Below are 19954 nucleotides of genomic sequence, written 5' to 3' on the forward strand. Positions count from 1 at the left end.
AAATTAAAATGACTTGTTTCGCTTCAAATCCCGGACACTGAACACTGATTCGAAATCCGGACACTTTTGCTTCGAATTCCGGACACTCGTTTTTGCTAATGAATCGCACAAATTTGGACTGAAATGTTAGTGAATGGCATTCTTTAGGTCTCAAATAAGCTGTTAACATCAAAACAATCGATATTTTATATAAACATTTGCTTGAATTTAAGGAAATCAAAACCATAAATTTCTGCTTTGCTTTCGCGGTGCTTCGGACGCCTATGAAATATTTCACGTGAAATGTTTCGCATTTTTGGTAAACTTTGTTTTGACATTAACTACAGCGTTCAAACAATCGTTAAATGAAAGTTGATGTTAGAATTCATCAAATAACCCATTTTTGACATTTATAATGAGAACTTATATCCAAATAATTGATAAAACAACATGAGGTGTCCGGGTTTCGAAGCGTCCGGGAATTCGAATCATGACGTTATTGAGCTGACATTTCAAGCAGATTGTTTAGATTACGATTGCATCCAGAGAGAGTTGCTACTTTCGCAAAAAAAGATTCTCTTAATGATTCACGTTTCACAGATTTAACAGGAGAGTAAGGATGCGTGGACATACCGTACAAAATGCTCCGAATAAGTTGTGGTATGTTGTGTAAATTCACAGTTGCCACTGGACTGCACACTGCAACAATCTCTCTCGTGGTGATCCCAACGTTACGCAAGAAGCAATGATGATGATGTTTGCATACGTGAGTTTTTATGCTCCCGAGTTCATGCAGCAATAATGACCATTTTGCAATAATAATTGCTCCCATCACCCGCCGCCACCTACACGAAACCCACCCATTTTCGTTGGAGGTGGTGGAAATTTACACCGCGCGCGATGATGGTTATTTTGAGCACTTTGTTGGCATAAATCACGTGCACGCCACCGCACAAATTGAGCACATCGCAACGAGACCAAATGATCATCCGTCAGACGGCGGCTTCTTCGGTTGGCTAGCTAATAGCGATCTTCAGCCAGCTGGTTCTTGGCTACCTTCAAAGATTGCAGATTTGCATAATGTGCACAAATATGTGTTGAAATTTGAATTGAATCGTAATGGGTGTACAGAACGATGACCGTTGAACTATCTGCAGCATTGCATTCTATACATGTAGATACAAGGTATGTCCAAGACAGTATAGAAAAAAAGGTTTGTTCAATCTTCCTTAGACACGAAGGTCTCCAAAGGTTCAAGTCACACCCACGCCACCTTTAAGCAAATAGAGATTTCACGGTGGCGCAAAAAAGAAACTTCTTCAGCGTAACACAAACTACATACACCACACCAACAAGAAGGTGTTTTATGGTGGCACTAATAATTAGCATGGTTATCACCTCTCCGGAGAGACGACCCCTTAACAACCCCAAGATCTCCAACGGATGGCTAACGATGCTTGCGTGAGAAATAGAAAAAAAAAAACGTTGCGGAAAACAATTTAATGGGATATTTAAATGAAACCGCGGCGCATTGCGAAATTGGTGTCTTGGGATGCTGATGGTTTATGTGTGCCTTAGGTGTCGTACAAAATGTGGGATCGCTCACGGCAGGCATAGCAAACAGTGTCGCAGCCAAGTGGTACCACGTGAAGGTCGGGTGGGGTTGGTTTAGAGCACGGGAATTGAAATTAGAAGCTTTAATAGAAAATATAGATCAAAAAATATTTTTTCTAAGTCATTTTACAAATAAAAAAAAAGATTCTTAATCTACCCCTCAAGGTTTGGAGCCTTTCTCAAATTTGTATAGTAATTTTGTCTAAACAAAACATTCGGCTTTCAAAAGTTATAACTTTAAGTTATAACAAAAGTATACTTTAGGTAGGGTTATCAGATCTTGTAACTTTATGACTTATCGTGATGATATTTCGATTATCTATCCAACAAAGGTCGCATGATGAATCCGGACTTTGAAAAGTATGATAAAATGACTTATGTGTTTTATGTTTTGATAGGATGCCTAGTAAAGAAATTGAATTTTGGAAGGTTAAAAATTTGACCTCTTATTAGAGGTTGGCAAAACCGCTCTTTTTTTAGGAGCCGCTCACGAAAACTGGTTTTCGTTATTTTCCCGGTTTTGCGCGTGGCGCGTCGAAAAACAAGCGATTTACTTTCAAAAAATTGTATCTCGAAACATTGAAAAGGGACCATCCATAAACCACGTGGACACTTGAGCGGGTGGGGGCGGAATGGTGTTTGTCCGCGATCCATACAAAAAAGTTTTTTTTTTGTATGAACAATTGTTCACGAAAGGGGGGGGGGGGGTAACAGATTCTCAAAAAAGTGTCTTCGTGGTCTATGAATAGTCCCAAACATAACTTCCCCATTTTTTGATATGTTATGTAAAATTTTCCGAGGAATACGATAAAAATATTTTTAGACATATGCTCTTTGGTCCCGAGACCTTCACAACAGCATTTTAAGTTTTCATTCGACCTTTTCAAATGTTACGCTAGATATTTGAAGCTTCTGACTCTTTTTCTCTCGTTTGGGTCCAAGACAGCTGAAATCGGTTGAAATGGTGCGGAGTTATGATTTTTTTAAAAAAGGTGTTTTTTGCTAAAATCGATAAAAATGGACCACACTAACATTGCATGCAATCTAATACCTGATGGCCGGCAGCGAAATTATGGAAAAGTTTATTCGCCATCTAGTTGGCCAAAATAGGCAAAACATGTCAATAATGTGTAGAAAGTTCATAATAAACTGTTCTCACCATATCAGCAAAACTATTACTTCTTCCGCTTTTTTTCTGGTGGTGATGTCCTAGTCATGTCTTAAGTTGATGATCCACCCAGCGTCCCCTCCGCACCATAATATCTGACGTCCTGTTCAATAACGAAAAATGAAACCGCACGCGGCGCAATTTTACCACAATCTGTTCTCAATTTTTGATAATGTTTCGATACATTCGCATCATTGGAAAGGTCTTTCAAAAAGCATGACGATCAACTTAGAATCCTTCAAAAAAAGTTGACTCTTTAAAAAATATTTTCAGGTTTTTAAAATCACGACTTAAATTTCAAAATGGCTTAAACCATTTAAAAAAAATCTCAACTCCCTGAAAAAAAATACTTTCAGATTTTTTAAAACACTTCTTCCAGTTCAAAAGAAAGCCCTATCATATTATTTGGACCTATTTTAATGTAAATTGTGATTTCAAAAATTTAAAAAAAATCTAAAACTTTAGAAAATTTCACAATTGTTTCACTTTTTAACATTAAAAATCTGGTCATTGGTTTACAAGATATCATAAAATGAAAATTGAAAAACAATTGGGTAGACCTTTTTAAAAACAAAATATATTTTTTTCAAAGATTTTAAAAAGACAATTTTGTTGAATTATTTTACCTTAAAAATGGCTCTAACTCGAAAATAGAGGGTCCAATTTCCCGTCCCAGGAAAAACATTCCCGGGATTTTTTTTTGTAGTAGTACAATTGCTTAACTTTTTGGTACATTTTTTAAACTTCAAAAAAAATAATGAAAGCACTAAATTTTATTTTATCAAATTCAATTTATTGTTCTTACGGAACTTTTTTTAATTTTTTTTTACGTTTTGTTTATCATGACCAAATTGGAAGAAAATTGAATTGGTACCATTAAATGTCTCTAAGAGGATTTGTGAAGGAAAAATTAGGTTAATTTGTTTAAAAGTATTTGGGAAATTAAAGATGAAAGTTGAAAATTTATAGAGAACTAGAGCAATCAAGGGCGTAAGATTGAATAAAAAACTACTTCGTATTATAAAAAAAAAGTGCCCAAAACATGCAAACATATTTCAAATACTCGCTCCAAACATTTGAAAACTTTGAGTTGTGATTACATAAAAATTGTATTTTAAGTGAATAGCATACTTTTAAAGTAAATTCAATGCTTATCGATTTATTCATGAGATTAAACCAGTCAGATTTGTTCTGGATAAATTATTTGTCATGAAACACATATTTTCTTTATTTTTTTTATTTCAATGTTTTGCCATGAAAAACATATATGCTACATGATTATTTTTTTTCATTTAATCTAAATTATCAATTTTATTCTTTATCATATTCTCTCAAACTGGTCACAGAGACGTATTCAAAAGCAATTTTTATCGTTTTGGAGCATGGATTCATTTTACTCACTTTCCAATCACCTTGATTTAAAAAATATACCTAGCTACTTCTTATCAATACAAAATACTAATCATAATTTTTTTTATATTTTGAGCGAATTGAAAGGCAGATTTTAGAAAATTTCTATATTTTCTTGAATTTTTATGTTTTTTCACAAGCAGCCAAAGCAATAATTGAACCTAACACTGATTTTGACCATTATAGTTGCTATTTTATACTATTTTGTTGCAAAATATTAACCAAAATTAGGATCAGAACAATTTTTGATAAATTTAAAATTTCCCGAGACTACCCGGGAAATTTGTTGAAAATTTTCCGTTTCCCGGGAATTCTGTAACCCCGGAAAGTTGGACGCTCTACTCGAAAACGTTGCACTTTATCAAAACATTACAAAAGAACTTTTCAATTTGAATTCAATTTTACATTTAAAAATGTTTTTTTTATTGTGTGCAGTTTTGATACTTTCCAAACACACAATTTTTTCGGAAAAAAATAACTTGGCCAGAAACAAAACATCCAAAACAGCTCAAAAGTTGGCACTTTTTGTCTACTAAATATCAAAAATGAAAGAAAAATAAACGAAGGGGTTAATATTTGACAGAATCGAGTTCCGTAAACCGGGGTGACATTGATAGCCGGGGTACTCTGATAGGTTTTAGATTTTTTCCGCAAAATGAAGAGTTCAAATTAAATACGTACACAGAAAGAAATCATGGTAATATTACATCTGGGAAGGGATACATCTTTTATGCCAGAAAAAATGTGTAATTTTACCTCTGAAAATGTGTAATTTTACCACTTTTCTGATGTATAGTAATTTTTGTTTCAGTCTAAATTGAGGTAAAATTACCGTCATCAAGGGTGACATTGGGTCTGGGGGGTTTGAGACATACAAAAAAGCTGAAATTTGTATGACCCAACTTCTACCCCCAGACCCAATGTCACACCTGATGACGGTACATCATAAAAAGGTAATATTCAACCTTACAAAATTACACCTTCCGAATTTACACAATTTTTTACTATTTATGGAATGGTATGGAATCATACTGACCTACAACGGTTGGTCGTTGTATTATTATAATCGGTCCAATATCATTTGATGAATCACCAGCATCAAGCCTATCTATCAGAGAACAAACGATCCCATTCAGGCCAGGGTAGTCCTGTTCCTCCTAACAAATCAACAAATGCGAATCTCTAAGTGTTCTTGAACACGCAAAAAGATCATCACATCAATCGTACAGTTAATCCTATCTAAGCTGAGATTCGTGATTTCCTGGATTCTTAGAAATTAACAATGCGATTTTCAATCCGCGATCTTTCGCGATTACCTCGAAAGTGCCTCTCGAGAGGGAACCCAACAGCACGTTCTGGTCCCACTTGTGCCAAGGTCTTTCCCAAGTTTTGATTACTCGACACGTAAACTACTTTCAAGAGTCGCGCTCTTTTATTCGTTGATTCAATGTTATTGCGCGATCCTACGGTTTCCTACGGAGTGCGTGAGCTTGGACCTTCGTCTACTTTAGGGTTGCGGCGGAGATGTCGCGTGATGTTCAAATAGACGGAATTGGTTGAGGTGATGGATTCGTCATCTTCTTGATCGTTAAGCGGTGATCGATGGGCGCGGCGCGGGATCTGAGAGTGGCTTACAGGGAGCACAACAATCGTATCTGGTGGCGAAGATCAGGTCGCGAAGCTAATCGAAGTTGTCGTTCGCTGGATCCGCGCAATCCGCGTATGATCGCGAACTTCTGAGGCATATTTTTTTCAATTTGTACCACGAGGACAAAGGTTCGGAGTAGATACTTGCTCTACACCTGGGTGGTGGTGGCGAGTCACCTTTCGCGAGAAGTGGCTGGGAAGGTGTGTCAGGAGGAGGCCGTGCGAACGCAGCGCTTCAGATGATCGCGATCGTGGGGTTGCGATGCGATTCTGGCCAAGTGATGGTCTTTTTGGGGCTGCTGCTGCTGTCCTTGCCATTCACGATGGGGGGTGATATTTGAGTCGATCGAAATGGAACGGTACCGGTTGTAAAGTTTCAGTGTAGATCGTTTTGGCGCTTCGAGGGTATAACCAGTATGGCGCCAGGATTCCAAGAATCAATTGACCTTAGCGCGTCGCGTAAATGCCTCTTGGAATCAATACTTCAATTAGAGACGTGATTGCCGGCGGTTTGTTGGGCAGAAATGGACGGGGAACATTGTTGTCTTAACATTTATTTCTTTGCACCATCTGTTCACTAGTTGAATGTCGAACAATTTTTATCGAGTATTGCTGTCTTATTTTCCGTTGAGTCCGTTTCGTCTCGATGCAAATGGAATGAGATACGTCAAAGTTATGCGATTCACACCTCCAATCAATCTCATCCAATTTGCGAAATCTTCTTTAAAGCTTTCCGATCCTACGCACTTCTCACACAAGTAGTCCTCACAAATCAGCACAAGTCGCTTCTGGTCTAAACCATAACCTCGCCTTAGGGTCTCGCAGCTCAGCTCCATCCATCCACGTTGACCTTCTTCATCGAGCCCTGCCTACCGTTTTACCCCCCTGGGCCTGCGCGGGGCTAACTTTGACACGTACGGATGATCTTCTCGAGGTGTACCATAAATCATCGCCGCGGAGAGAGGGCAAAATAACACTAATAAAGATGACTTGTGCTACAGCACTCATAATAAGGTCTACTAATGGCTGCATTTAAGGCGTTTGATTCCCACGCGATGCTTTTCAATTTGCCAGCGAATTAATCCTCTCTTTATGGTCGTCTTAGCCCGTACTGTAGTTACCTGCTTAAGAGATGCATATCTGGTGCGGATGATGAGTTGATTTAATTATTAGGCGCATCCAATTACGCTATGAGTTGTTGTTTTTTGTTCGGCGGACCTCACCGTAGTCCGACCGTCTGCGGAGGCGTTAAACGATTGGCGACTCACACGGCGAGGCTGCTACCCTTTTTTTCACTCACGCTGACTCGAGTGTTTTTAACAGCATCTTCACGTAGCGCCTTGAACGATCAACTCGTTGAGGTTTGATTTACGTCCTGCCATATAATTGCGCTCATAATGAGCGGTGCCAGTACGGCGGAGATCTACATATGCTAGGATTACCGCAATACATGTTTTGTAGAACAGTAAAACTGGGGTGGGAGACATTTCGCCGAATGTCGTTTCGCCGAGGGTCATTTCGCCGAAGGTCATTTCGCCGAATGTCGTTTCGCCGAATGGGACATTTCGCCGAATGGGACGTTTCGCCGAAAAGAAAAAAAATGAAAAAAAAATATAAAAAGGACAAAAAATGATTAAACTATTAAACTTACTCCAAAAAAATCAGGATAACTCAGCGGAACAGTTGTCAATAAAGATGACTTCTTTGTTTATGCAAACTTTTGCGACAAAAATGAAAAATTATATAAAAATAAAAAGTATGAAAACGAATTTATCATAATCTAATTTGATATGGCAAAAAAACTTTTCATAGAATCATCAATAGTTTTGTTACATTTTTGTGTGTTTTCCATTCTTTAAAACATGAGCAGTTCTTATCATACTTCTTAATGCAAAATTGAATGACTTGAAAAAGTTTCTGAAAATTGTCTATTCTTTTAAAATCAATATTGTTTTTTTGTGTTTTCACATACTTTTAAAAAAAGAGCAGTTCTTTTGATGGTTTTAAGTGTAGTTGTCAGTCTAGATCAGAACATGTTTGGAAAAACATCAATTCTTTGAGACATCTTTATCTTTTTAAACATTTTTGTTTGTGTTTTTTCCATTCTTTAAAACATGAGCAGTTCTTATCATAGTATTTAATTCGAAATGTTATGACCTCAATAAAAAAGTTTCTGGAAATTGTCTACTCTTTTAAAATTAAAAATGATGAATTGGCAAAAAAACTTTTCATAGAATCATCAATAGTTTTGTTACATTTTTGTGTGTTTTTCCATTCTTTAAAACATGAGCAGTTCTTATCATAGTTTTTAATGCAAAATTGAATGACTTGAAAAAGTTTCTGAAAATTGTCTATTCTTTTAAAATCAATATTGTTTTTTTGTGTTTTCACATACTTTAAAAAAAGAGCAGTTCTTTTGATGGTTTTAAGTGTAGTTGTCAGTCTAGATCAGAACATGTTTGGAAAAACATCAATTCTTTGAGAAATCTTTATCTTTTTAAACATTTTTGTTTGTGTTTTTCCATTCTTTAAAACATGAGCAGTTCTTATCATAGTATTTTATTCGAAATTTTATGACTTCAATAAAAAAAATTCTGGAAATTGTCTACTCTTTTAAAATTAATAATGTTGTGCTTCCACATTCTTTGAAAAAAAAGGAGTTCTTTTGATGGTTTTTAAAGCGAAGTTAACTTTCTTGAACATGTTTTTGAATTTCTTTAAAACATGTCTGTGGAAATAATCCACTGTTTTATTTATTTTTTGTTTCGCTCTTTTTCAAACAAATAATTTAGAATATTGTCTGTGAATTTATGCAGCAGTTTTTTAAACAAAAAAAGGGTCTAACAAAACTATTCTAAAAGAGTTTGCCCCTGCAGTAATCTTTTCTTTGTTAAACTTGTTGTAACTATGGATGTACATAATTCTTTCTTACTAAGCATTAAGCAGTAAAAAACAACAAAAAAAAACTAAAAAAGAGCATTTTTAAAATACATGAAATTCGGCGAAATGTCCATTCGGCGAAATGTCCATTCGGCGAAACGACTTTCGGCGAAACGTACCATTCGACGAAACGACCTTCGGCGAAACGACCTTCGGCGAAACGACATTCGGCGAAATGTATTAGATCCGTAAAACTGTAACGCTCAGGTAGAGAATCTATTCAGATTTACTGCCCGGTTGATTACCGCGAGTCCATTCAAACGTTGCGCCATATTTCATGCTGGACCTGACCTCTCTCAGCCGGTTTAGGACACAACACGTCAACCGTGCGTGCCGCGCGCATCTACTTAGCCCTCTACGATCCCATATTTCGTCCAATCCGCGGTTGACCTCATCATCAGCGAGGCGGCTCGCCAACTGTCAACGCGGCGGTTACGACAAGAACCCCGTGGGTCAGTGAAGAAATATGGTTTCAACTGTCCGCGGACTCCAGGGGAGGTTGTGGTAGCGATAAATTTGCGCCAGATGAATGGTCGTGCTGATTGTGGTGTACAGATTGTTCTCCGCGGTTTGCGCAGCACGACAGCGATGGTCGGGGATGACCCTGGCGATGTAAAGTGAAAAGTTGTGTCGATTACGTTTACGACGGGAAGTTGATTCTTCGTCAATACGAGAAACTTGATCCATAAACTTCGAAGAAAGACATCAGTTTCTTTACATGATCTGTCAACGCGGTGACTGCATAGTACCGTAATTTGCCCACTGCCATTATTTAGATATCAAAAGATAAACCCGCCCAATAAAACCGCCACGGGCGGCTCACCGTGGCCAATCAACACGGCTGACACCCGACCGATGACTAACGATGTTCCGTCATTTTACAGCGAAAACCTATTCCGCACGATGGCCGACCTGGTGGTGAGCGAAGGCTACGCCGCCCTCGGCTACGAGTACATCAACGTGGACGATTGCTGGCTGGAGAAGTCACGAGGACCGCGCGGGGAGCTGGTCGCCGATCGTCGTCGCTTCGCCAGCGGCATGAAGGCACTTGCCGACTACGTGCACGCCAAGGGCCTCAAGTTTGGCATCTACGAGGACTACGGTAACTACACGTGTGCCGGATATCCGGGCATTCTGGGCTTCTCGCAGAACGACGCGGCCCAGTTTGCGTCCTGGGACGTGGACTACGTCAAGCTGGACGGGTGCTACTCGCTGCCGATCGACATGGACCACGGCTATCCGGAGTTTGGTCGCAACTTGAACGCGACCGGTCGACATATGGTGTATTCTTGCAGCTGGCCCGTGTACCAGATCTACGCTGGAATGAACGTCAGTGTTTCTTGTGGCTTGATCGCCCCTTCAAGATCCTTGATTGATTCCGTTCTCTTGATTGCAGCCCAACTACTCGTCGATCATCCAGCACTGCAACCTGTGGCGAAACTACGACGACATCCAGGACTCGTGGGCCTCGCTGGAGAGCATCATCGACTACTACGGTAACAACCAGGACGCGATCATCCCGAATGCCGGTCCGGGACACTGGAACGATCCCGATATGGTAAGAAGTCCTTACTGAAGCAGCATTCGGACAACCTAAAACCGATCAAACCCTCCATTGCAGTTGATCATCGGCAACTTCGGCCTGAGCTACGAGCAGTCCAAGACCCAGATGGCGCTGTGGGCCATCATGGCGGCCCCGCTGATGATGTCCGTCGATCTGCGAACGATCCGGCCCGAGTTCAAGGCGATCCTGCAGAACCGTAAGATCATCGCCGTCGATCAGGACCCGCTCGGCATCCAGGGCAGGAGAATCTACAAGGTAAGTGCGCCGCGATCGCGGCATAACTCCTCTAACTGACAATTTTCCTTCTTTTTTCGCAGCACAAGGGCATCGAAATCTGGTCCCGTCCGATCACGCCCATCTACCAGACGTACTACTCGTACGCGATCGCGTTCGTGAACCGCCGAACCGACGGAACCCCGTCCGATGTGGCTGTTACCCTGCGCGAGCTGGGCCTGATCTCGCCCACCGGCTACAGGGTTGAGGTAGGGTGACTAACGCATGAAGCGCGGGGATCGCTGGACTAATCTCGTTTCCCCTTTTTTAGGACCTCTACGAGGAGGTCGACTACGGAATACTGAGCCCCCAGACCAAGATCAAGGTCAAGGTGAACCCGTCCGGAGTGGTGATTCTGCGTGCCGATGTTCAGCCGGAGCGATTCTCCAAGAGACCGTACAATCCCATCTTCTACCGCTACCCCAACTAAGCAAGACTCGATCCCTTTGAAGATCAACCTGATGCACTAACTTTTCAAAAGTGCGTGCGCAAGAAAAACCTTTTCCCCCTCACCCTTTCAAAGTCTACGCTCGAAAGAAAGTAAACTCCCAGAGATATGGAACCGTGATGATTGTGTAGATAGCGTATCAAGATGATAAGTAGACGTTATAACCTAAAAAAAGAAGAAGCAACAAATTGTGTCTGAATTGGAAGCAATTGTACAAATGATTACGGCTCGTTTAGGGGCCACCACCATGACTCTGCAAAGCCTGATGCACCTCGAAAAGAAAGAATCAACAAAATGTGCCAGCTCCGCCTGAAAGCAATGAATTCCCTATGAAGGCCCCCCAACTCACTACAGGCGCGTATACAGAGAGCAGGTCCAAAACAACCAAGTTGTGTTAGCGACCCCCCAATTTCTATAGAACTGGTTGCGCCCAGCTGCGAGGCCCAGCTGATTCGTAAGGAATTCATTAAGATGGTGATATTTATTATACAAACAATACCCCCCAACTCTTCCAAATCTTTCTTTTCACTCTCTTCCCAAAAAATAAAAAAATCTGTTTTGCACACACTTATCGCGGAAACAAAACACCCATGCCGCAAACAAGCGAAACTAATCCGCGCGCAGGTCTTAATCAAGGCACTATTCAGTCCCAAAAAAAAAACGTTACGCGAATCGCCAAAAGAAAGCGGTGTCCCTACTCAACACCGCCGCTGCGGTGTGGGCGGTACGCGATAAACGACGCAACAGGTGTGCAACAATGAATTAAAGAAAAGCCGCCACCGTCGTAAAAAAAAGAAGTAAAATCTTTCAGGTAGAAACTAAATGCCGTAAAAAAGTTTAAGGCACAACCCCCTCAATCGCAGCGAAACAGAAAGGTTACACTAACGAAAAGAGTTGTTTTGCGGAGAAAAATAGCAACAACAAAAAAAAAACAGATCAAGAATTCCCCCGTCATTATCAAATTTATGCTAAATGGGGTTTGGAGACAGAGCCAAACCGCGGAATAGCGTACCGAACCTAAAAGTGCATGTTCAATGTTAGAGTTAAAGTGAACAAAAAAAAATAAAGAAAGCTGAGAAAACACATTTCTTCTTGAGATAAATGATACATAAATAAAGAACTATACTATCAGCAGACATAAACAAAAATGAACCGCGCGTCGATTGCGATGCGGTGTTGCCCAGTTTATGTAATTTATTTTTATCGTTTAGTTTGATAAGTGATATGAAATTTAATAAATAAATGGAAGAAAAACAAAAGAAACTGCGTTCTCATGTTTTGTCCCCTCTTGAATCTAATTTCATCTATTCAGACATTCTCTGAAATGTATGTTGAAAAATGACTTATCAAAAATTAATCTTTCTTCGGGTAAGCCCTTAATCTTGTAATCCTAAATCTAAATTTAGTTGCCTTGAAACCCCAAACTATATTGAATAATTTATTTTCAAACTTTGATATCTGTAGGAGAAAATATGTTCAAAATTTAAAATACTGATTAAAATGAAAAATCTTAACATTGCATCGACAAATTATGATCAAGAAAACTCAACCGTTCATGCAATTAAAAAGGATCGAGGCAAACTTCCTAAAAAATAGTTAAAAATACTTTTAATTTTGCAACTTTATTAAAAGATGTTTCACGAAACTTATTATTTTTTTTTTTTAGGGTGATCCAGCCGCACATCGTTGTGTCATAAGTCCAAAATGTTCAATTATTCATTTAAGTCCAAATATTCATTTGCTAACTACTTTGGATTGAAAATCTAAACTTTAATCTAAAATCCTCTAAACTTAATGTTCAAAACTAAGCATTCCTTTACCTGTTGTAGTACTACTTCTATCAAAAACAATAAAAATTTATGAACTGATATACAAATAGGATAGAAACCGCGATTTGAAAAAGAAATGACCATTTACGTCAAAAGATCCGTAGTTCCTCGATTCGCAACAATGGTCGATACAATCATAATCCGAAAACGTTAGTTCAACAGATCAACGAATTTTGCCCGATATCATTACATTATTGATTGATCGAGACTCTATAGACAATGCCTAGTATTCTACATCAATCAAAGTTTATTGACAGCACTCTTACTTAACAATTGCAACTAACTTTAACATCAAATAGATTTGGAAAGGATACAGATTTATTTTAAATGCTAATGCTCAGCAACAAATCAATTGTACTATCCTGAAGTCCCAACCTTAATCCCACATTGTGATAGTGAAAAAGTCACAGAAGCAGCGGTGTCTTGTGCAATTGTGATATTTTTACTATCGGAGAACTACCTAGTTCACGAAGACAGCTTATCGGTCAACGCTTAAGGTGCAAGTAAATGTGGGGGATTTTCGAACATGGTAAGGTTTTTTCTCAAATCTTTTTACATGCAAAATTCAAGTACTCTTTGCTGAACATTTTGCACTAAAAAAGTTTTTGAAATTTTTTTGTAATGCCGGGAAACTCTCTTTGACAACTTTGATTCAAAATATCTCCTAATAGTTGTTAGAAAAGGTACCTTTTTTACGACATACGAAATTCGAGCAACTCATCCTCTACATTTTGTTCTTTGGGACCAAATCTCTAGGATGAATAGGTTTTGAGAAACTCTCTTAGACAAATGCAAACTTTTGAAAATTTGCATCATTTTTGGTGTTTGTTTGTTTGTGTGTGCGCGCATCTCATGGCCTGCCTCCAACGCGCGTTCACAGCCACCCGCCGGCAGCGCACCTCGCTGGTCAGCAGGAGTGTTGTTGTTCAAGCCATGCGTGACTTTACTGATGTTGCGCGGTGGGAGAAGTTTGGTGATAAATTAATAAATATTTTTTTTTCGTTTTTGTTTCTTTTGATGGATTATGATGTAGTATATTGTATAGTATATTTTTTTAAATGTTTTGCGCATGTGGTGTGGCCATCCAAACAAATGGTTATGATTTCTAAGCGCTTTGGATGAAAAAGCATGGGAGCAAGCTAGTAATTATTTTCAAAAGGTTTGTCATCCATGAACCCCAAAACCTTTTTTGGACCGATCTGACCACTTTGGAACCTGTTCCCGGAACTCCGGTGAAACCCGGAATATGGCAAATTATGTGATTATTATGGACCCAGCCATTTGGGAGTCAAAGTTCATCATTTTTAAAAGATAGGACATCCATGAACCCCAAAACCTCTTTTGGACCGATCTGACCACTTTGGAACCTGTTCCCGGAACTCCGGTGAAACCAGGAATATGGCAAATTATGTGATTATAATGGACCCAGCCATTTGGGAGTCAAAGTTCATCATTTTCAAAAGATAGGACATCCAAGAACTCCAAAACCTCTTTTGGACCGATCTGACCACTTTGGAACCTGTTCCCGGAACTCCGGTGAAACCCGGAATATGGCAAATTATGTGATTATTATGGACCCAGCCATTTGGGAGTCAAAGTTCATCATTTTTAAAAGATAGGACATCCATGAACCCCAAAACCTCTTTTGGACCGATCTGACCACTTTGGAACCTGTTCCCGGAACTCCGGTGAAACCAGGAATATGGCAAATTATGTGATTATTATGGACCCAGCCATTTGGGGGTCAAAGTTCATCATTTTTGAAAGATGGGACATCCATGAACCCCAAAACCTCTTTTGGACCGATCTGACCACTTTGGAACCTGTTCCCGGAACTCCGGTGAAACCCGGAATATGGCAAATTATGTGATTATTATGGACCCAGCCATTTGGGAGTCAAAGTTCATCATTTTTAAAAGATAGGACATCCATGAACCCCAAATCCTCTTTTGGACCGATCTGACCACTTTGGAACCTGTTCCCGGAACTCCGGTGAAACCCGGAATATGGCAAATTATGTGATTATTATGGACCCAGCCATTTGGGAGTCAAAGTTCATCATTTTCAAAAGATAGGACATCCATGAACCCCAAAACCTTTTTTGGACCGATCTGACCACTTTGGAACCTGTTCCCGGAACTCCGGTGAAACCCGGAATATGGCAAATTATGTGATTATTATGGACCCAGCCATTTGGGAGTCAAAGTTCATCATTTTTAAAAGATAGGACATCCATGAACCCCAAAACCTCTTTTGGACCGATCTGACCACTTTGGAACCTGTTCCCGGAACTCCGGTGAAACCAGGAATATGGCAAATTATGTGATTATTATGGACCCAGCCATTTGGGAGTCAAAGTTCATCATTTTCAAAAGATAGGACATCCATGAACCCCAAAACCTTTTTTGGACCGATCTGACCACTTTGGAACCTGTTCCCGGAACTCCGGTGAAACCCGGAATATGGCAAATTATGTGATTATTATGGACCCAGCCATTTGGGAGTCAAAGTTCATCATTTTTAAAAGATAGGACATCCATGAACCCCAAAACCTTTTTTGGACCGATCTGACCACTTTGGAACCTGTTCCCGGAACTCCGGTGAAACCCGGAATATGGCAAATTATGTGATTATTATGGACCCAGCCATTTGGGAGTCAAAGTTCATCATTTTTAAAAGATAGGACATCCAAGAACTCCAAAACCTCTTTTGGACCGATCTGACCACTTTGGAACCTGTTCCCGGAACTCCGGTGAAACCCGGAATATGGCAAATTATGTGATTATTATGGACCCAGCCATTTGGGAGTCAAAGTTCATCATTTTCAAAAGATAGGACATCCAAGAACTCCAAAACCTCTTTTGGACCGATCTGACCACTTTGGAACCTGTTCCCGGAACTCCGGTGAAACCCGGAATATGGCAAATTATGTGATTATTATGGACCCAGCCATTTGGGAGTCAAAGTTCATCATTTTTAAAAGATAGGACATCCATGAACCCCAAAACCTCTTTTGGACCGATCTGACCACTTTGGAACCTGTTCCCGGAACTCCGGTGAAACCAGGAATATGGCAAATTATGTGATTATTATGGACCCAGCCATTTGGGGGTCAAAGTTCATCATTTTTGAAAGATAGGACATCCATGAACCCCAAAACCTCTTTTGGACCGATCTGACCACTTTGGAACCTGTTCCCGGAACTCCGGTGAAACCCGGAATATGGCAAATTATGTGATTATTATGGACCCAGCCATTTGGGAGTCAAAGTTCATCATTTTTAAAAGATAGGACATCCATGAACCCCAAATCCTCTTTTGGACCGATCTGACCACTTTGGAACCTGTTCCCGGAACTCCGGTGAAACCCGGAATATGGCAAATTATGTGATTATTATGGACCCAGCCATTTGGGAGTCAAAGTTCATCATTTTCAAAAGATAGGACATCCAAGAACTCCAAAACCTCTTTTGGACCGATCTGACCACTTTGGAACCTGTTCCCGGAACTCCGGTGAAACCAGGAATATGGCAAATTATGTGATTATTATGGACCCAGCCATTTGGGAGTCAAAGTTCATCATTTTTAAAAGATAGGACATCCATGAACCCCAAAACCTCTTTTGGACCGATCTGACCACTTTGGAACCTGTTCCCGGAACTCCGGTGAAACCAGGAATATGGCAAATTATGTGATTATTATGGACCCAGCCATTTGGGAGTCAAAGTTCATCATTTTCAAAAGATAGGACATCCATGAACCCCAAAACCTCTTTTGGACCGATCTGACCACTTTGGAACCTGTTCCCGGAACTCCGGTGAAACCAGGAATATGGCAAATTATGTGATTATTATGGACCCAGCCATTTGGGAGTCAAAGTTCATCATTTTTAAAAGATAGGACATCCATGAACCCCAAAACATCTTTTGGACCGATCTGACCACTTTGGAACCTGTTCCCGGAACTCCGGTGAAACCAGGAATATGGCAAATTATGTGATTATTATGGACCCAGCCATTTGGGAGTCAAAGTTCATCATTTTCAAAAGATAGGACATCCATGAACCCCAAAACCTTTTTTGGACCGATCTGACCACTTTGGAACCTGTTCCCGGAACTCCGGTGAAACCAGGAATATGGCAAATTATGTGATTATTATGGACCCAGCCATTTGGGAGTCAAAGTTCATCATTTTCAAAAGATAGGACATCCATGAACCCCAAAACCTCTTTTGGACCGATCTGACCACTTTGGAACCTGTTCCCGGAACTCCGGTGAAACCAGGAATATGGCAAATTATGTGATTATTATGGACCCAGCCATTTGGGAGTCAAAGTTCATCATTTTTAAAAGATAGGACATCCATGAACCCCAAAACCTCTTTTGGACCGATCTGACCACTTTGGAACCTGTTCCCGGAACTCCGGTGAAACCAGGAATATGGCAAATTATGTGATTATTATGGACCCAGCCATTTGGGGGTCAAAGTTCATCATTTTTGAAAGATAGGACATCCATGAACCCCAAAACCTCTTTTGGACCGATCTGACCACTTTGGAACCTGTTCCCGGAACTCCGGTGAAACCCGGAATATGGCAAATTATGTGATTATTATGGACCCAGCCATTTGGGAGTCAAAGTTCATCATTTTTAAAAGATAGGACATCCATGAACCCCAAATCCTCTTTTGGACCGATCTGACCACTTTGGAACCTGTTCCCGGAACTCCGGTGAAACCCGGAATATGGCAAATTATGTGATTATTATGGACCCAGCCATTTGGGAGTCAAAGTTCATCATTTTCAAAAGATAGGACATCCAAGAACTCCAAAACCTCTTTTGGACCGATCTGACCACTTTGGAACCTGTTCCCGGAACTCCGGTGAAACCAGGAATATGGCAAATTATGTGATTATTATGGACCCAGCCATTTGGGAGTCAAAGTTCATCATTTTTAAAAGATAGGACATCCATGAACCCCAAAACCTCTTTTGGACCGATCTGACCACTTTGGAACCTGTTCCCGGAACTCCGGTGAAACCAGGAATATGGCAAATTATGTGATTATTATGGACCCAGCCATTTGGGAGTCAAAGTTCATCATTTTCAAAAGATAGGACATCCATGAACCCCAAAACCTCTTTTGGACCGATCTGACCACTTTGGAACCTGTTCCCGGAACTCCGGTGAAACCAGGAATATGGCAAATTATGTGATTATTATGGACCCAGCCATTTGGGAGTCAAAGTTCATCATTTTTAAAAGATAGGACATCCATGAACCCCAAAACATCTTTTGGACCGATCTGACCACTTTGGAACCTGTTCCCGGAACTCCGGTGAAACCAGGAATATGGCAAATTATGTGATTATTATGGACCCAGCCATTTGGGAGTCAAAGTTCATCATTTTTAAAAGATAGGACATCCATGAACCCCAAAACATCTTTTGGACCGATCTGACCACTTTGGAACCTGTTCCCGGAACTCCGGTGAAACCAGGAATATGGCAAATTATGTGATTATTATGGACCCAGCCATTTGGGAGTCAAAGTTCATCATTTTCAAAAGATAGGACATCCATGAACCCCAAAACCTTTTTTGGACCGATCTGACCACTTTGGAACCTGTTCCCGGTACTCCGGTGAAACCCGGAATATGGCAAATTATGTGATTATTATGGACCCAGCCATTTGGGAGTCAAAGTTCATCATTTTTAAAAGATAGGACATCCATGAACCCCAAAACCTCTTTTGGACCGATCTGACCACTTTGGAACCTGTTCCCGGAACTCCGGTGAAACCAGGAATATGGCAAATTATGTGATTATTATGGACCCAGCCATTTGGGGGTCAAAGTTCATCATTTTCAAAAGATAGGACATCCGTGAATCCCAAAACCTTTTTTGGACCGATCTGGCCACTTTGGAACCGGTTCCCGGTACTCCGGTGAAACCCGGAATATGGCAAATTATGTGATTATTATGGACCCAGCCATTTGGGAGTCAAAGTTCATCATTTTTAAAAGATAGGACATCCATGAACCCCAAATCCTCTTTTGGACCGATCTGACCACTTTGGAACCTGTTCCCGGAACTCCGGTGAAACCCGGAATATGGCAAATTATGTGATTATTATGGACCCAGCCATTTGGGAGTCAAAGTTCATCATTTTCAAAAGATAGGACATCCAAGAACTCCAAAACCTCTTTTGGACCGATCTGACCACTTTGGAACCTGTTCCCGGAACTCCGGTGAAACCAGGAATATGGCAAATTATGTGATTATTATGGACCCAGCCATTTGGGAGTCAAAGTTCATCATTTTTAAAAGATAGGACATCCATGAACCCCAAAACCTCTTTTGGACCGATCTGACCACTTTGGAACCTGTTCCCGGAACTCCGGTGAAACCAGGAATATGGCAAATTATGTGATTATTATGGACCCAGCCATTTGGGAGTCAAAGTTCATCATTTTCAAAAGATAGGACATCCATGAACCCCAAAACCTCTTTTGGACCGATCTGACCACTTTGGAACCTGTTCCCGGAACTCCGGTGAAACCAGGAATATGGCAAATTATGTGATTATTATGGACCCAGCCATTTGGGAGTCAAAGTTCATCATTTTCAAAAGATAGGACATCCATGAACCCCAAAACCTCTTTTGGACCGATCTGACCACTTTGGAACCTGTTCCCGGAACTCCGGTGAAACCAGGAATATGGCAAATTATGTGATTATTATGGACCCAGCCATTTGGGAGTCAAAGTTCATCATTTTCAAAAGATAGGACATCCATGAACCCCAAAACCTCTTTTGGACCGATCTGACCACTTTGGAACCTGTTCCCGGAACTCCGGTGAAACCAGGAATATGGCAAATTATGTGATTATTATGGACCCAGCCATTTGGGAGTCAAAGTTCATCATTTTCAAAAGATAGGACATCCATGAACCCCAAAACCTTTTTTGGACCGATCTGACCACTTTGGAACCTGTTCCCGGAACTCCGGTGAAACCCGGAATATGGCAAATTATGTGATTATTATGGACCCAGCCATTTGGGAGTCAAAGTTCATCATTTTT

The 19954-nt window shown here is 40.3% G+C and overlaps 2 protein-coding genes across 4 annotated transcripts in view; one reads left to right on the top strand and one right to left on the bottom strand.

Moving 5' to 3' along the window:
• LOC120416306 (alpha-N-acetylgalactosaminidase) overlaps window positions 1-12306 on the top strand; it is a 107479-nt gene extending 95173 nt beyond the window's left edge. For both annotated transcript variants that reach the window (XM_039578029.2, XM_039578028.2), the window contains 5 exons: window positions 9643-10087; window positions 10155-10316; window positions 10380-10577; window positions 10640-10804; window positions 10867-12306. In XM_039578029.2, the coding sequence (XP_039433963.1) occupies window positions 9643-10087; window positions 10155-10316; window positions 10380-10577; window positions 10640-10804; window positions 10867-11025 (1129 nt within the window). In that variant the 3' untranslated portion in view covers window positions 11026-12306. The remainder of the gene's footprint in view (window positions 1-9642; window positions 10088-10154; window positions 10317-10379; window positions 10578-10639; window positions 10805-10866) is intronic.
• The window catches only part of LOC120416305 (6-phosphofructo-2-kinase/fructose-2,6-bisphosphatase 1-like), a 183589-nt gene that overhangs the window by 133427 nt on the left and 30208 nt on the right, over window positions 1-19954 (bottom strand). The window lies entirely within an intron of this gene.

This window comes from Culex pipiens, chromosome 2, assembly GCF_016801865.2.
Source record: "Culex pipiens pallens isolate TS chromosome 2, TS_CPP_V2, whole genome shotgun sequence".
In the NCBI taxonomy this organism is placed as follows: domain Eukaryota; kingdom Metazoa; phylum Arthropoda; class Insecta; order Diptera; family Culicidae; genus Culex; species Culex pipiens.